This window comes from Aulonocara sp. 'chitande type north' Nkhata Bay, linkage group LG5, assembly GCF_057382095.1.
Source record: "Aulonocara sp. 'chitande type north' Nkhata Bay isolate Kocher_YH1m ecotype deep benthic linkage group LG5, A_spYH_male_GT1.1, whole genome shotgun sequence".
In the NCBI taxonomy this organism is placed as follows: Eukaryota; Metazoa; Chordata; class Actinopteri; order Cichliformes; family Cichlidae; genus Aulonocara; species Aulonocara sp. 'chitande type north' Nkhata Bay.
The window spans coordinates 41,791,092-41,803,542 of record NC_141348.1 but is presented as its reverse complement, the minus strand read 5'-3'; the positions used below and the strand labels follow the sequence as shown (position 1 = coordinate 41,803,542).

Genomic DNA, 12,451 nt, shown 5'->3' with positions numbered 1-12,451 from the left:
CTATCACTTTTATCCACAATCACATTCTTTCATTTAGTGACTGAAAAAAATTATAATCAGTTATTTCTGTACCTTAATAATAATCATATCCTCTCACAGCATAAACTTGGTTTTCAGATTGAAATACTTCCCAACTAATGCTCTCTTAAAATCCCGTGTTCTCTGCCGATCGTGGTCATCTTAAAGTGGTGATAGTTGTAGGTCTGACAAAAGCTTTTGACTTGGTTCATTCTTCTTTCTTTCTTTTTTTTTTTTTTGATCTTTAGCCATCAGAATTGTTGTTTGAAGGCCAAGAAAGATGCCAAGCGGCTTTACTTTACCAACTGGATCATCATGGCCTTGCCATATTGGTCCATTTGATTGACCTTTATTATAATCATGTATTTATTTTATTTGGTTTTCGGATGTTACAGACAGGACAGACATGACTGGGGGAAAGGACAGAGAGAAAGAATGAATGAAAGAGAGGGAGAGAAAGAAAAATAGAGCGGGGAGAAGAGACGGTGAGAAAGGGGGGAAGAAAAAAAAGGAAAAACAAACACAACACCTGGATCACCTGTATGGAGATTAAAAAAACAGAAGAGAAAACAAACAAGAAAGAGCAACATAATAAATACAAGTTCATCCTTCTTTCTTTAGATGAGCTTAGTGTTATTGGTCTTTCCCAGCATGCACTGATGTGGTTTCAGTCTTCTCTTTCTCTTATTGCGCTTCACCAGAGATGATCATTGTTTTCATTCAACATTAAATAAAGATTGTCTTCATTTTCTTAATATTGTGTGTGTATATATATATATATATATATATATATATATATATATATTGATATGCAGATTTCTGTTAGGCTGTTCTTTTTACTATGTTTTACAGACTCTGTCATCTTACAGACTTACATCTTCACCTTGGTTTAAGACATAAGTTTGTGATATACCACTCGTACCAATTCATCATTAAATGTAGTGACTTTGACTTGATTTTCTTAACTTGATTGTCTAAAACAATTTTTTTGTTCCTTCTGTTTCAAGTCGTGCTCTAAAATGTTCCGTTGAGATCCTCATTAAGGTCTCTTTTGTACTGACAGAAGTTTGTGAAAAACCTTTATGTTTTAGGTTCCTGCTGATTGGAATTTGTCACCTTTAATCTTTTTGTCTTTAGCAGCTGAATCAGTTGTTGTTGTTCTGAATTAGTTATATATGACCTGCCTTTGTTCTTTTATGTGTTCTGTATTGTTCTGTACAAATGTTTGTTTAGACGTTGAGGAGTTCATCCCATTAAAATGAATTTGAAGGAAAGAGCTTAAAAATTAATTCCTGGTTGCTTCAAAAGTTTCTGAGCAGAAATCTGCCCTTGATCATGACAGGGTTGAAGCTTCATCGATTGCTGTTTATTTTAAATCGTGTTTATATTTATGTCAAGCTCCATTTGTGTATTTTTTTAAAGACAAAAGAGATCATAATTTTTTTAAGATGTTCAAATTTTATTAGGCAGAGGAGGTGTCCTTAAAGAATGAATCTGTAGTTATATGTAGTTTTGTGGACTGTATAATAAAGCAAGTTTCAGGTAGCCGTGATATCTGTCCATCGTTCAGTTTCATTTAACATCAATCATCAGTTCAAGTAATCAAATGAAGTCCAGGAGTCAACTCTGAGCATGAAAGAGTGTCGTTGGCAGTACATGACAAACAATTATAAAACTTGGACAGGTGAGCTGCCAGCAGAGTGATATATTTTAGAAAATAAAAATCTATATATACCAAGAGGTTAGACACATAAATGCAGACTTCACAACCAAAGCAGCAGTATGTAAGAGTAGTGCTGTGCAGTTATATAGCATTTATAATAGCTCCTTGAATAATTGTTAGGGTCTGCAGTGAGCAGTGTTGGGAAGGTTACTTTTAAAATGTATTCCGTTACAGAATACAGAATACATGCCCCAAAATGTATTCTGTAACGTATTCCGTTACGTTACTCAATGAGAGTAACGTATTCTGAATACTTGGGATTACTTAATATATTATCATGCTTTTTACAACAACGTGAATGTACTATTGCTGTGTGATTTATTACTGAAGGTCCGCGACTCCGAACTGTAGTAAAGGGACCTCTGTCTAATACGGCGGGGTCCCTGTCGGCTCGTAGCTGAAAACTAGCTTTACTTTGTTGTGTGGGTCAACTTTTCTTGCGAGAGACAGAGAGAGGCGTTGAAAGACTGCTCCAACGGAACTTATTGTTTTCGGAGGAAAACACGAACACGGTGTACAGTCGAGTCTTAATAGCTTACTTATGTTACGAGATCGATCAACTTTAGACCAGACAACAAACGACAGAGGCTCCGGAAAAGTGCAATCAAACGATGAGTTTTATTGTCACAGGAAAACACATCAACATATGTCTTCTAATCAAAATACATGTTGTGAATACTTATAAAGCAGTGGGGTACACGCCCCCCCATGGCGTCAATGACAGATTAAAATAGGTTCCAGACATTAGTCACAGTTACTCGTACATCTTGTACATCTTTTAATAGCTATAAGCAGACATAGAACTTCTCTTTTCTATAACACCTTCCATACAAGGTAATAATCTTAAGCCCTCGGGGTCTCTGAGGCTAATTATTGACTCTGCTCATCTGTTACCAAGTAGAATAAAATGCAACAGGTTTGCAACAAGAAGCTGGAAACCTTGGGGCCTCTGCTCAGGCCTATTCCTAGATTATATGTATTATGTGTACTGTAAGCATGCATTGCAGTTATCCTTCTATGTTCTAGTTTCCCCTCAGCATGGATCATCTGGACACTCTCACCAGTGAAGCTTAAAACCTTCTAGAATGGAACATCAACTCTTAACCAAGCACATTTATGCATTGTGTATAAAATGAACTCAACCTGTAAAAATAGAAAGGTCAATGTGATGACAGACATATTCAATGCAATATAAACCCCGTAGGAAATATTACTGATAAATGATACTGTAAAACAAGTTATTAATACATTCTTCATAAGGCAGATTATATGGTAGCAATAAAAGAATCTCTGAATCCCAACACTTACAACTGGGCTCGTCAGGCACTCTTCTTGGCTGCAGTGGTTATTATTATATTTACATGCTTCCAGCTCCCGTTTTTCCTCGATGAGGACTCGTACCTTTCCACTCCCCTTTTTCTCCCTCCTCGCGCTCACAGACCCATAACGTGTATGGCAGTCCATTCTCCCTGCAACACGGACTACAGTCAAAGGATCTTGCAAAGAAAAGCGTCTGGACTTCTTTAAGTTACTTGAAGACGTTTCACCTCTCATCCGAGAAGCTTCTTCAGTTCTAAGGCCAAATGGTGGAGAATCCCAGATATAAACCTAGTGGGAGTGACCCCCCACAGAGGGACAAAAGGACCCCCTGATGATCCTCTAATCGCCTGAGCCAAGGTGTGAAACTGGGTGTGGGTCCCAATCAGCCAGAGTTTCGGGTGTGTTCATTGTGAAACCTGGCCCCACCTTATCATGCGAATTCCTGAGGTCAGATGGCCCAGGATGTGAGTGGGCGATAAGGCGTCTGGGAAGGGAACTCAAAACTGGATTATAGATGGCAGAGAGTTGGTGTCGTAAACCACCGCCTCTGTTCAAAGATGGTCGCTCACAGTGGACATAGATGGCTTCTTTCACTCCTCTTTCAAACCATCTGTCCTCTCTGTCCAAAATGTGAACATTGGCATCCTCGAAAGAGTGTCCTTTATCCTTAAGATGCAGATGGACTGCTGAGTCTTGTCCTGTGGAGGTGGCTCTTCTGTGAAGTGGCTGTTTGGTCTCTCCAATGTAGAGGTCTGGGCATTCCTCGCTGCACTGTGCAGCATACACCACATTGTTAAGTCTGTGTTTTGGCGTTTTGTCTTTCGGGTGAACCAGTTTGTGTCTGAGCGTGTTGCTAGGTCTGAAATGCACCGGGATGTCATGCTTGGAGAAAACTCTCCTGAGTTTTTCTGATACACTGGCTACATAGGGGATGACATGTTGTTACGTCTGTCTTTCTTGACATCCCGGTGCATTTCAGTCTGTCTCGAGCAGCCCGCTGGAAAGGTGTATTTTCGAGCAGGCGTCAAATATGAAACAGGGGCGCCACCTGGTGGACAAATAAAAAAATTACAACTCTAAGGCCCCTAGTTCAAAATGAAACTGAAAGTGGAAACATGACGATTACATTAGCGGTAATTATTTTGCAGTGAAAAATAGCGTTTATAATGGGTTTCAATGGGACACACATCGACCACTTGGCACAATAGTGTAAGTTTATCTGTAGCTTAGCCACTGAAGCTAATTTAAGGAAGTCAGACTGAAATTTTAAAATTAAATGTAACCGAACTTTTTTTTGGAAAATCTGGCTATATTCCATTCAACACAGTGCAAATGGCTTGGATACGAAGAACACAAAAGCCACAAAAAGGTCCCAAGACAATCTACGGGTATTATCCTCACAAAAACATGAAAAAGATCTGGATACTTCATTATGTATTTAATGACACATTAAGCACAGAGTGTGGTTAAAAATGAACCGAGTCTCCTGCCCTTAAAACCTAAAATGTCAGAGTTTCAGTCTGCAGTGTAAAGAGATTCATTTACTTATAACTGATTCCATTCCTAGTTTTTATTATAGAACTATTAAGTTATTTCTGATGTTCAGTCACATGCTTCTACCAAACTGCCCTTTTCACACCCAAACGAGCCACTTATTTCCTGTTTAATGCAAAAAGTTGTGTTTGTGTTTGTCAGAGGGGGCGGTGGTGTATGGGCCATGAGAGGAAGAGGGAGGGGTGGTTAGAACGGTAGGCGTGAAAAATTTTGGCCACAAAAACTGAAAATCAGCAAACAAAACTGCCGAGCAACAGACTGGAGACACAAACTGAAGACAAACAACGAAGACATAAAGCTTCAAAACCAGTATAATGAAGTTACTGCTCCTACTCATCCTCTCTCTGACCACAGGTAATACGATTACTAACAATTGCTTACAGTGATAACAGACTTGAATATTAATTATTATATTACTGATATATAACGTTTTTTTCAACACATTTTGTTCTAGTTTGTTTTAGTTCTAGTTTGACCTTTTTTAATCTGTTCGTATAAAAACTATGTGTAAAATTCTACGGTAATACAAAAATCATCTATGATTACACAAAGCTCGAGGCTCACAAACTCAAAAAAGGCTTGTAAGCATAGCAGCTTATTTTCTTTCATTTTCAGGTCGTGAGGCTGAAGTGAGAGCATGTCACCATCGATGGGCTGAAATCACCTGCAAATATCCTGAAACAAATAACATATATCAGTACACTGATGTAGTTCTTTCCAATGGAACACCTGTACAAACCTCTAAGAAGGACGTGTGGGAAGAAAATGGCAGATTTTGCCTCTACCATGATACAAAAAATAAAAATCTCAAGGTTGCAATAAAACATGTTAAAGAGCGAGAGTTTGGGAAGTACAGGTGCAGGTTTTTTCAAAGATCGAACTTAACTGACATACAGGAAGGAAAACTGGAGACTGGTAAGAAATCTGACATCTGTTCAAATAATAATAATAATAATTATATATTAATCAATTTCCATAATCTGCAAGTCCTCATCGATTTAAAGTCACTGCCTATGGAGCTAAATTTTAAATACTTTAATTCTCTGATTTGTTTACAGAGCATGTAAACTGCCCGCGAACATTTCTCAGCGTGTACAGAACAGCTAACAGCACCTTCACATGTGATTATCCAGATGTTTACGAGTCCCACATAAAGTTCTTCTGTAAAAAGAACCGTTTTACCTGTGAGGACAATTTATCAACGTCAAAAGGGAAGTTTACTCTCACAGGCAGCAGCCGTGCCTTTAACATTTCCATCAGTCATGCGACCTCACAGGATGCTGGTGATTACTGGTGTGGAGTGGAATCAAATGATGGAAGTTACAGATTATCACACACACAAATACACCTGAAAGTTATAGGTGAGTATTCCACATGTTCAGTATCACAGGTTTAAATGATAAAAGCTGGCTGATAAGCTGAAGGCAAATATTTGTCTTTTTGTCTTCAGATATTGAACCTTTGACATCAACTATTGGACAGAACTTCACTTACCAGTGTAAGTACAACCGGGATGCCTCCTCATGTATAAAATTCATCTGCAAAGGAGAAGATTCAACTGTATGCAAACAGCTAGTAACCAGCACAGAGCCTGGCGTGAACCAGAGGTTTATAATGAAAGAGAACAACGGGAGTATCACCATTACAGTGAGAGAAGTAACAGCAAACGATAGTGGGATATACTGGTGTGGAGCAAGAGTCCCTCACAAAGACAATCAAACACATGACGACTTCTTTGATGGATTTAATTTGACTGTAGGTAAGTTGCTTGTACAATTTATCACTAATTCTTAACATGTTTCTGTTCTATTGAGTTTCATAGAACTCTTACAAAATAATGTTAGCAATAATATTTGATTTATCTCTTGCATTAGGTAAACATCTTTTATGTTTCACTTGTGCAAGAGATGGTTTTAATTAGTATCTTAAAAATACAGAAAAGAAGTGACAAAGCTGGATGAAGACGTTCACACAGTTTATAAAAACATAAAGAAAAAGCTTTAACAGTGAGGACTGTGGTTTTTCTCAGAAACAGGTCCTCTTTTTTTTATTTTTTTATTCTTTTTTACCAGGGACCAAATCACCTGCTCGAAGATCATCAGACAGAGGTGAATGTGTTTAATGAGTCTTTATTTATTTGTGTTCACGTTCAAATCACATACCAAAAAATACAAATTAGATTTTAAACCATGTTTGAACACATTAACAATGCATTTTCCATTTGTTATTATAGAGCTTTTGCCTGTAACAGAAACAGGTCCTCTAACCACAGCAACCACCGCAGCTCCTCAGAGTTCTGGTGAGAGACTTTATTTAATTTATTTAATATCTTAAATCTGCTATGAAGGCAAGTGCTGAAGCTGGATTAAGATGTTCACACTGTTTATGAAAACGTAGAAATAAACTGATGATGTGAAAGTCTTAAAACTTTCAAAAGGTTTATCTTTCCTATGTTCTTCAGCACCGGCAGTTGAACAATAATGTCATGCTGAATAATTTTCTGGTCTAAATTTCTGTGATGTAGTGATGACCTTGATCCTACGTGTGGCTGTGTTGCAGCTGATGTTTGCAATCATTTTATTCCTTGTCTATAAACGTGAGTACATTCATTTTCATTTCTCAAAAATAAGACAATATTGAGATTCTTCCATATTTTGCACAGATAACATCTAAAAATCCACAGCAGACAGAGTGACATTAGCAGAGTCCCCAAATTCTCCATCCTATGACTTATGAATACTTCTGAATACAAGTTATGATTATCTTTTCAAATTTCTTGTTAAATCAGATTAAATCAAAATAGAAAATGGTTCAGTGATAATGATCAGTGCAACTCTGGCAGTTCTTTTTCAGAAGCAGCCAGTGGAGGCAGCTGCATATCAGTTTAGTGAAATGTGTTTATTTTCTCTTTTCACTTTGCAGGAGTCTCACATTTAAAAAATGCTGAAAATGGAGCTGGAGCATCGTATGTCAAACAGGTGGGTGCGTGTGTCTGATATGAAGTATAGTTAATGCAGCAATGTTTTGATACAACCATTAGTTAACTTTTTCATGTATTAGTCATTTTTTATACTGAGGAGAGAGCAGCAACATAGGTACAAAAAACAATGATGTGGTGGATTTGGATGAGAGGGGAGAGTTATCATAGTGAGTAAGCTGAATCCATGAAAGGATGCACTATATGGATTTCAGTCACCCAAATGAAACCACAAACTTTCTAGTCTTTTAGTAAAACCATATAATTTTTCAGACAATCAACAAAAAGCTCTCCAAAAGCACAAAAAAATCAAGAAATCCAGTTCATTACCTCTTAACTAGTAGAGAATAAACCTCCTCATCAGCCTATCCAGTATGATAGGTATGAGTATTCATCCATCACCTCTGTGGATTTGTCATCCTGAGAGAAACCACTCAATGAGGGTTTATTATGGTGATGTTGCTAAGCCTCACTGTTTAATGAGTATTGTTGAGAGTAGAGGCAGCAATGTTGTACCAAGTGATCTAAAATAACTATGTAGTGCTATTTCACATAAAAGATTGCACTCATAAATGCAGCAATTTATAAACAACCAATTAGTTAAAACAAAAGTAGTTTCCACACAATGAGGAAGTAACGTTGATTAAATTTTAGGGACATAATTTTATTATTGACTCTCCTCATCAGGCCAGCTATTAATCTCTAACTGCATGGACATTATTTAAGCTCGTATCCAAAAAACAGAAATAATGTTGACATATTGCTCAACATGTCTTGCAGCCTGTCTGAAGAGATTAAATTTGTAGCGTTCTGTAGAAAACCACTGCCTATGTTTCCTCTGCTGAGAGGTTTGTGGCTATGTAATCCATCAGATAAAACTCCAGCGACATTTTACATCAAGATGTTCTGAGTCTTGCTTTCATTTTGCTTGTCTGAACTAGATTCAAGGTACTTGGTTAGTACTGTTGTCTCACCAGTGGAGATTCTAGAGTCTGTTGTAGCTCAAGCAAATATTAACAGGGGGCACCTCGATCCAGTGTTTGTCACCATTATGTTTTAAATCCGACACCAACAACAAGCACAGACCAAATTCTAATTTTATTTGTCACATACACAGTACAACATGTAGTGAAATGCTTGTGTATGAGCTGTGGACAGGCAGCAGACGTAGCCACGCCATTCCAGGGCTTGGTTTTAGCATGGGGGGTCTAGCCAGGAGATCCTTACTGGATAACCAGTTGCTGGTTTTTTCTACTATCAGCTTGAAAAAACACAGCAATTAGTGCATGTAGTAGGTGTTAAAGGTATCACGCTGCAGTGTTTTGAATCACATCTATCTCAAAGACTCCAATTTGTGCATGTAAATGGAGAGTCCTCTTCACACACTAAGGTTAATTATGAAGTTCCGCAGGGTTTTGTTCTGGTACCATTTCTGCTACATTATACATGTGTCTGTTAGGCAGTATCATTAGAGGGCATGGTATACATTTTCACTGTATACACACCAATTAGTAACTGCAGGCATGTCTTAAAGTCCGGGATGGCCTCTAATTTTCTGCTTCTAAATTCAGATAAAACTGACGTTATTTTACTCGGCCCTGAAAATCTTAGAAATATGGTATCTAACCAGATTCTTACTCTGGATGGCATTACCTTGGCCTCCAGTAACGCAGTTGGTCTTGACCAATAAATGTCCTTCAACGCACATATTAAACAAATATGTAAGACTGCTTTCTTCCATTTGTGCAACATCTCTAAAATTAGAAATATCCTGTCTCAGAGTGACGCTGAAGAACTAGTTCATGCATTTATTATTTCCAGGCTGGACTACTGTAATTCATTATTATCAGGATGTCCTAAAAAAAACCCTGAAAAGCCTTCAGCTAATCCAAAATGCTGCAGCAAAAGAGTCCTGACAGGGACTAGAAAGACAGAGCAGATTTCCTCTTCATTGGCTTCCTGTTAAATCCATAGTCAAATTCAAAATCCTGCTCCTCACATACAAGTCTAGAATAATCAGGCCCCATCTTATCTTAACGAAGTTATAGTACCATATCACCCCATTAGAACACTTAGCTCTCTGACTGCGGGCTTGCTTGTTGTTCCCAATCCTTCAGTTTTCAGGCCCCTGTTCTGTGGAACCAGCTTTGGATTTGGGAGACAGACACCCGCTCTGTGTAGGCTTAAAACTTTCCTTTGTGCTAAAGCATATAGTTAGGGCTGGATCAGGCGATCCTGAATCCTCCTTAAGTCATGCTGAGGTAGGATTCACCCCCAGCATGTTGCAGCAGATGGCCCCGCCCCTCCCTGAGCCTGTTAAAAGGGAGTTTTTCCTTCACACTGTTTCAAAAGCATTTGCTCATGTGATTGTTTAATTTTTTTCTCTCTTTTCTTGTATTACAATATGCTTTTTATTCTGCTTTTTATTGTAGGATAATGGCAACAACAAATACCTTGAGGTAGCTGTTTTTACACACACACACACACACACACAGACAGACAGATAGATAGATGCTATTCTACTACAGATGACAAAATTTAGGTACTGTTTCATCATAGAAGATTGAATGTCATGAACCTTTAGCCATGCTAAAAGAGGAATATGTTAAGTTAAATTCAAATTTCCTTTCTTTTTTATAAACTTAACGATGTAGTTTTAGTGCCAACAGCTAACAGTATGTTATAGTCGAAGTATAAAGGAAAAAAAATGAAAGGAATCACTGAGTGAAGAGCAAAACATTACTTCAGAATGCTGTGTGGCTGCCTGTGTGTATACCTTATTGTATGTATTCTCTATTGTCTCAAACACAGGTACCCAGTAGTAACAATTTGGTATAATTATTATTTTAGTTGTAATTTGTAGTGCAGTTTATATCACAAGTGTTGTGACTGTGTCTAAACAATGTTTGTCGTTCTCTTACTGAAGGTCTGTGCTGGTGAGGATACACAGGAGCACCTCCAGGTGTCAGAGTCAGAAAATGCAGCAAACTCAATTTAAGTTAGAGCCAACCTTCACTCTGTGCTTTCTCGCCACATTACGCAAACATCAACTTTCAAAGCTGTTCTGTCAAAGCTGGTGGTGAGGTACTCAAACCCAGCTCCTCAGCCTGTGAATGTTCTACTGTGGAGTTCAGCAAATGTTCAACCAGCCCGACTACCTTTCTATCAGCTAAAACAACAAAGAGGAATGTTTTTCTGATTACTGCGCATTGCCAAAAAATGAGGTTTAAAGTTAACACAGCCAAACAAGAAATACTTTTTATTCTCAGAGTTCATAACAGAGTTGGGCAAAAATAAATATCATTTTTAAAAATACTGCCCTTTGTTCCTAGAATAGTCTGTAGAACAAAATAAAACTGTTAGAACTTGTTACTGTGACTTAATAGACTTAATAGTTTAAGTCAATTTAAAGGATCAACAAAATAGATATGAGACAACGAGATTACTCTTAAAATTGATTTGAAATTTATTGTTTTGTGGTTGGGTACGGGCTGGTTGTATTCACTCACACATGTACTGTTTAGCAGCTGTATTTGTGTGACAGCTGATTTTTGTAATTGTTACAATTTCTCCTCCTCTCTTGGGCACATAAAATGTTACTAAATAAGGAGAAATAAAAAACACAAAGAATTTAACACCCTGCTTCTGGCTTGATAAGCAAAAGAAATTCCATAGAAATTCCTCGAACACGTTTTAAGACCAGAGGAGACGTTTTAGAGCAGTGGCCCCCAGGTTGTGGAATGCGCTTCCTCCATCATTACGTTGCCTTGATTGTATTTATTCTTTTAAAAAGCAGCTTAAGACTCATTTGTGCTGAACGTTTGACTGTGCTGTTTTTATGTATATCTGTTTTTATATTACTGCGAAGCACTTTGTGGTTTTTATCCTGTACAGAGTGCTATATAAATAAATTGAATTGAATTTTTCTGACTGTAATTATTAGGAATAATAGGATTTTCAGCTAAAGCGATATTCACAATAAACAATAAAAAGTCATACTGTCACAAACTGAAAGCAGGGACTCAAGCGCAGAGCAGGTTGACGTATCAGAACACGATTTATTTACACACCAGTGCAATACTATATACAGTGACGGGGGAAAGTCCAGGATTCCAGGGGATTAGGGGAAGGCTCTCTCTCTCTCACGCTCGCTCACGTCCTTACATCCGACTCACACACGTCCGTACCGCGGGGAGGTCACAGGTCCGGGAAGATAAACTGGAATAGGGAAGGGAGAAATCACTCACAAATCACGAAGGTAGGGCGTAAAGGTATAAGACCAAAAGAAAGACTAACGTCAGTAGCTCAATCATCCAGCGATGAGAGGATCTGTGACCCAGCCTCAAATAGTAGATCGGTAATCAGCTGATCGCCATCAGCTGATCGCCAACAGCTGTGTGAGCCAAGGGTGGGAGCCAGCTGTGAGCTCCGCCCAGGCAGAGAGGTAGGGGAGAGAGAGAAAAAGCAAAAACACAAGTGTAGCCTTGTGAGGCCGGCTGGGCAGGCACAGGGACCATGACACATACCATTCCCCTGGTTCTTTCTCTAACGTCTTTATTGTTCTACTAAATCTCAACTTTAGCAATTTCTTGTAAATGTTTTATAAAACTATTCGTTGGTGCTTAGAAAGTAGTCAGCCTAGACCCAGTGCGAAATCTGGGTTGTAATACAGTGCTACAACCCTGCTACAGTTAGCTCTGGGATCACAGCCAGGTCCAGCTGCTGAAGACAATCATCAGCTTCCAGTCAGCAAAACTGTTGGGTCTGCGCTTCAGCAGGCCTGCTAGTTCAGACTTATTCCTGTGAACAAAGCAGGACAGAACACTTTAACCGTTTCTTAACTTGCTAGCAAGTTAAGA

The 12,451-nt window shown here is 38.4% G+C and overlaps 1 protein-coding gene across 1 annotated transcript; it reads left to right on the top strand.

The window, feature by feature from the left end:
• Nucleotides 1-4,876: 4,876 nt before the first annotated feature.
• Nucleotides 4,877-10,590, top strand: LOC147331374 (polymeric immunoglobulin receptor-like). Its single transcript, XM_086293654.1, has 9 exons — nt 4,877-4,969; nt 5,231-5,530; nt 5,674-5,976; nt 6,066-6,374; nt 6,867-6,914; nt 7,140-7,211; nt 7,538-7,593; nt 10,025-10,051; nt 10,519-10,590. The coding sequence occupies exons 1-9, from the start codon at nt 4,930-4,932 to the stop codon at nt 10,588-10,590; spliced, it is 1,227 nt and encodes a 408-aa protein (XP_086149780.1). The 5' UTR covers nt 4,877-4,929.
• Nucleotides 10,591-12,451: the final 1,861 nt, after the last annotated feature.

Coding starts and splice junctions, on each gene's coding strand:
- LOC147331374 (XM_086293654.1), top strand. CDS start 4,930: ATGAAGTTACTGCTCCTACTCATCCTCTCTCTGACCACAG. Junction 7,212..7,537: donor TTTATTCCTTGTCTATAAAC/GTGAGTACATTC, acceptor TTCACTTTGCAG/GAGTCTCACATTTAAAAAAT. Junction 7,594..10,024: donor GAGCATCGTATGTCAAACAG/GTGGGTGCGTGT, acceptor TTTTTATTGTAG/GATAATGGCAACAACAAATA.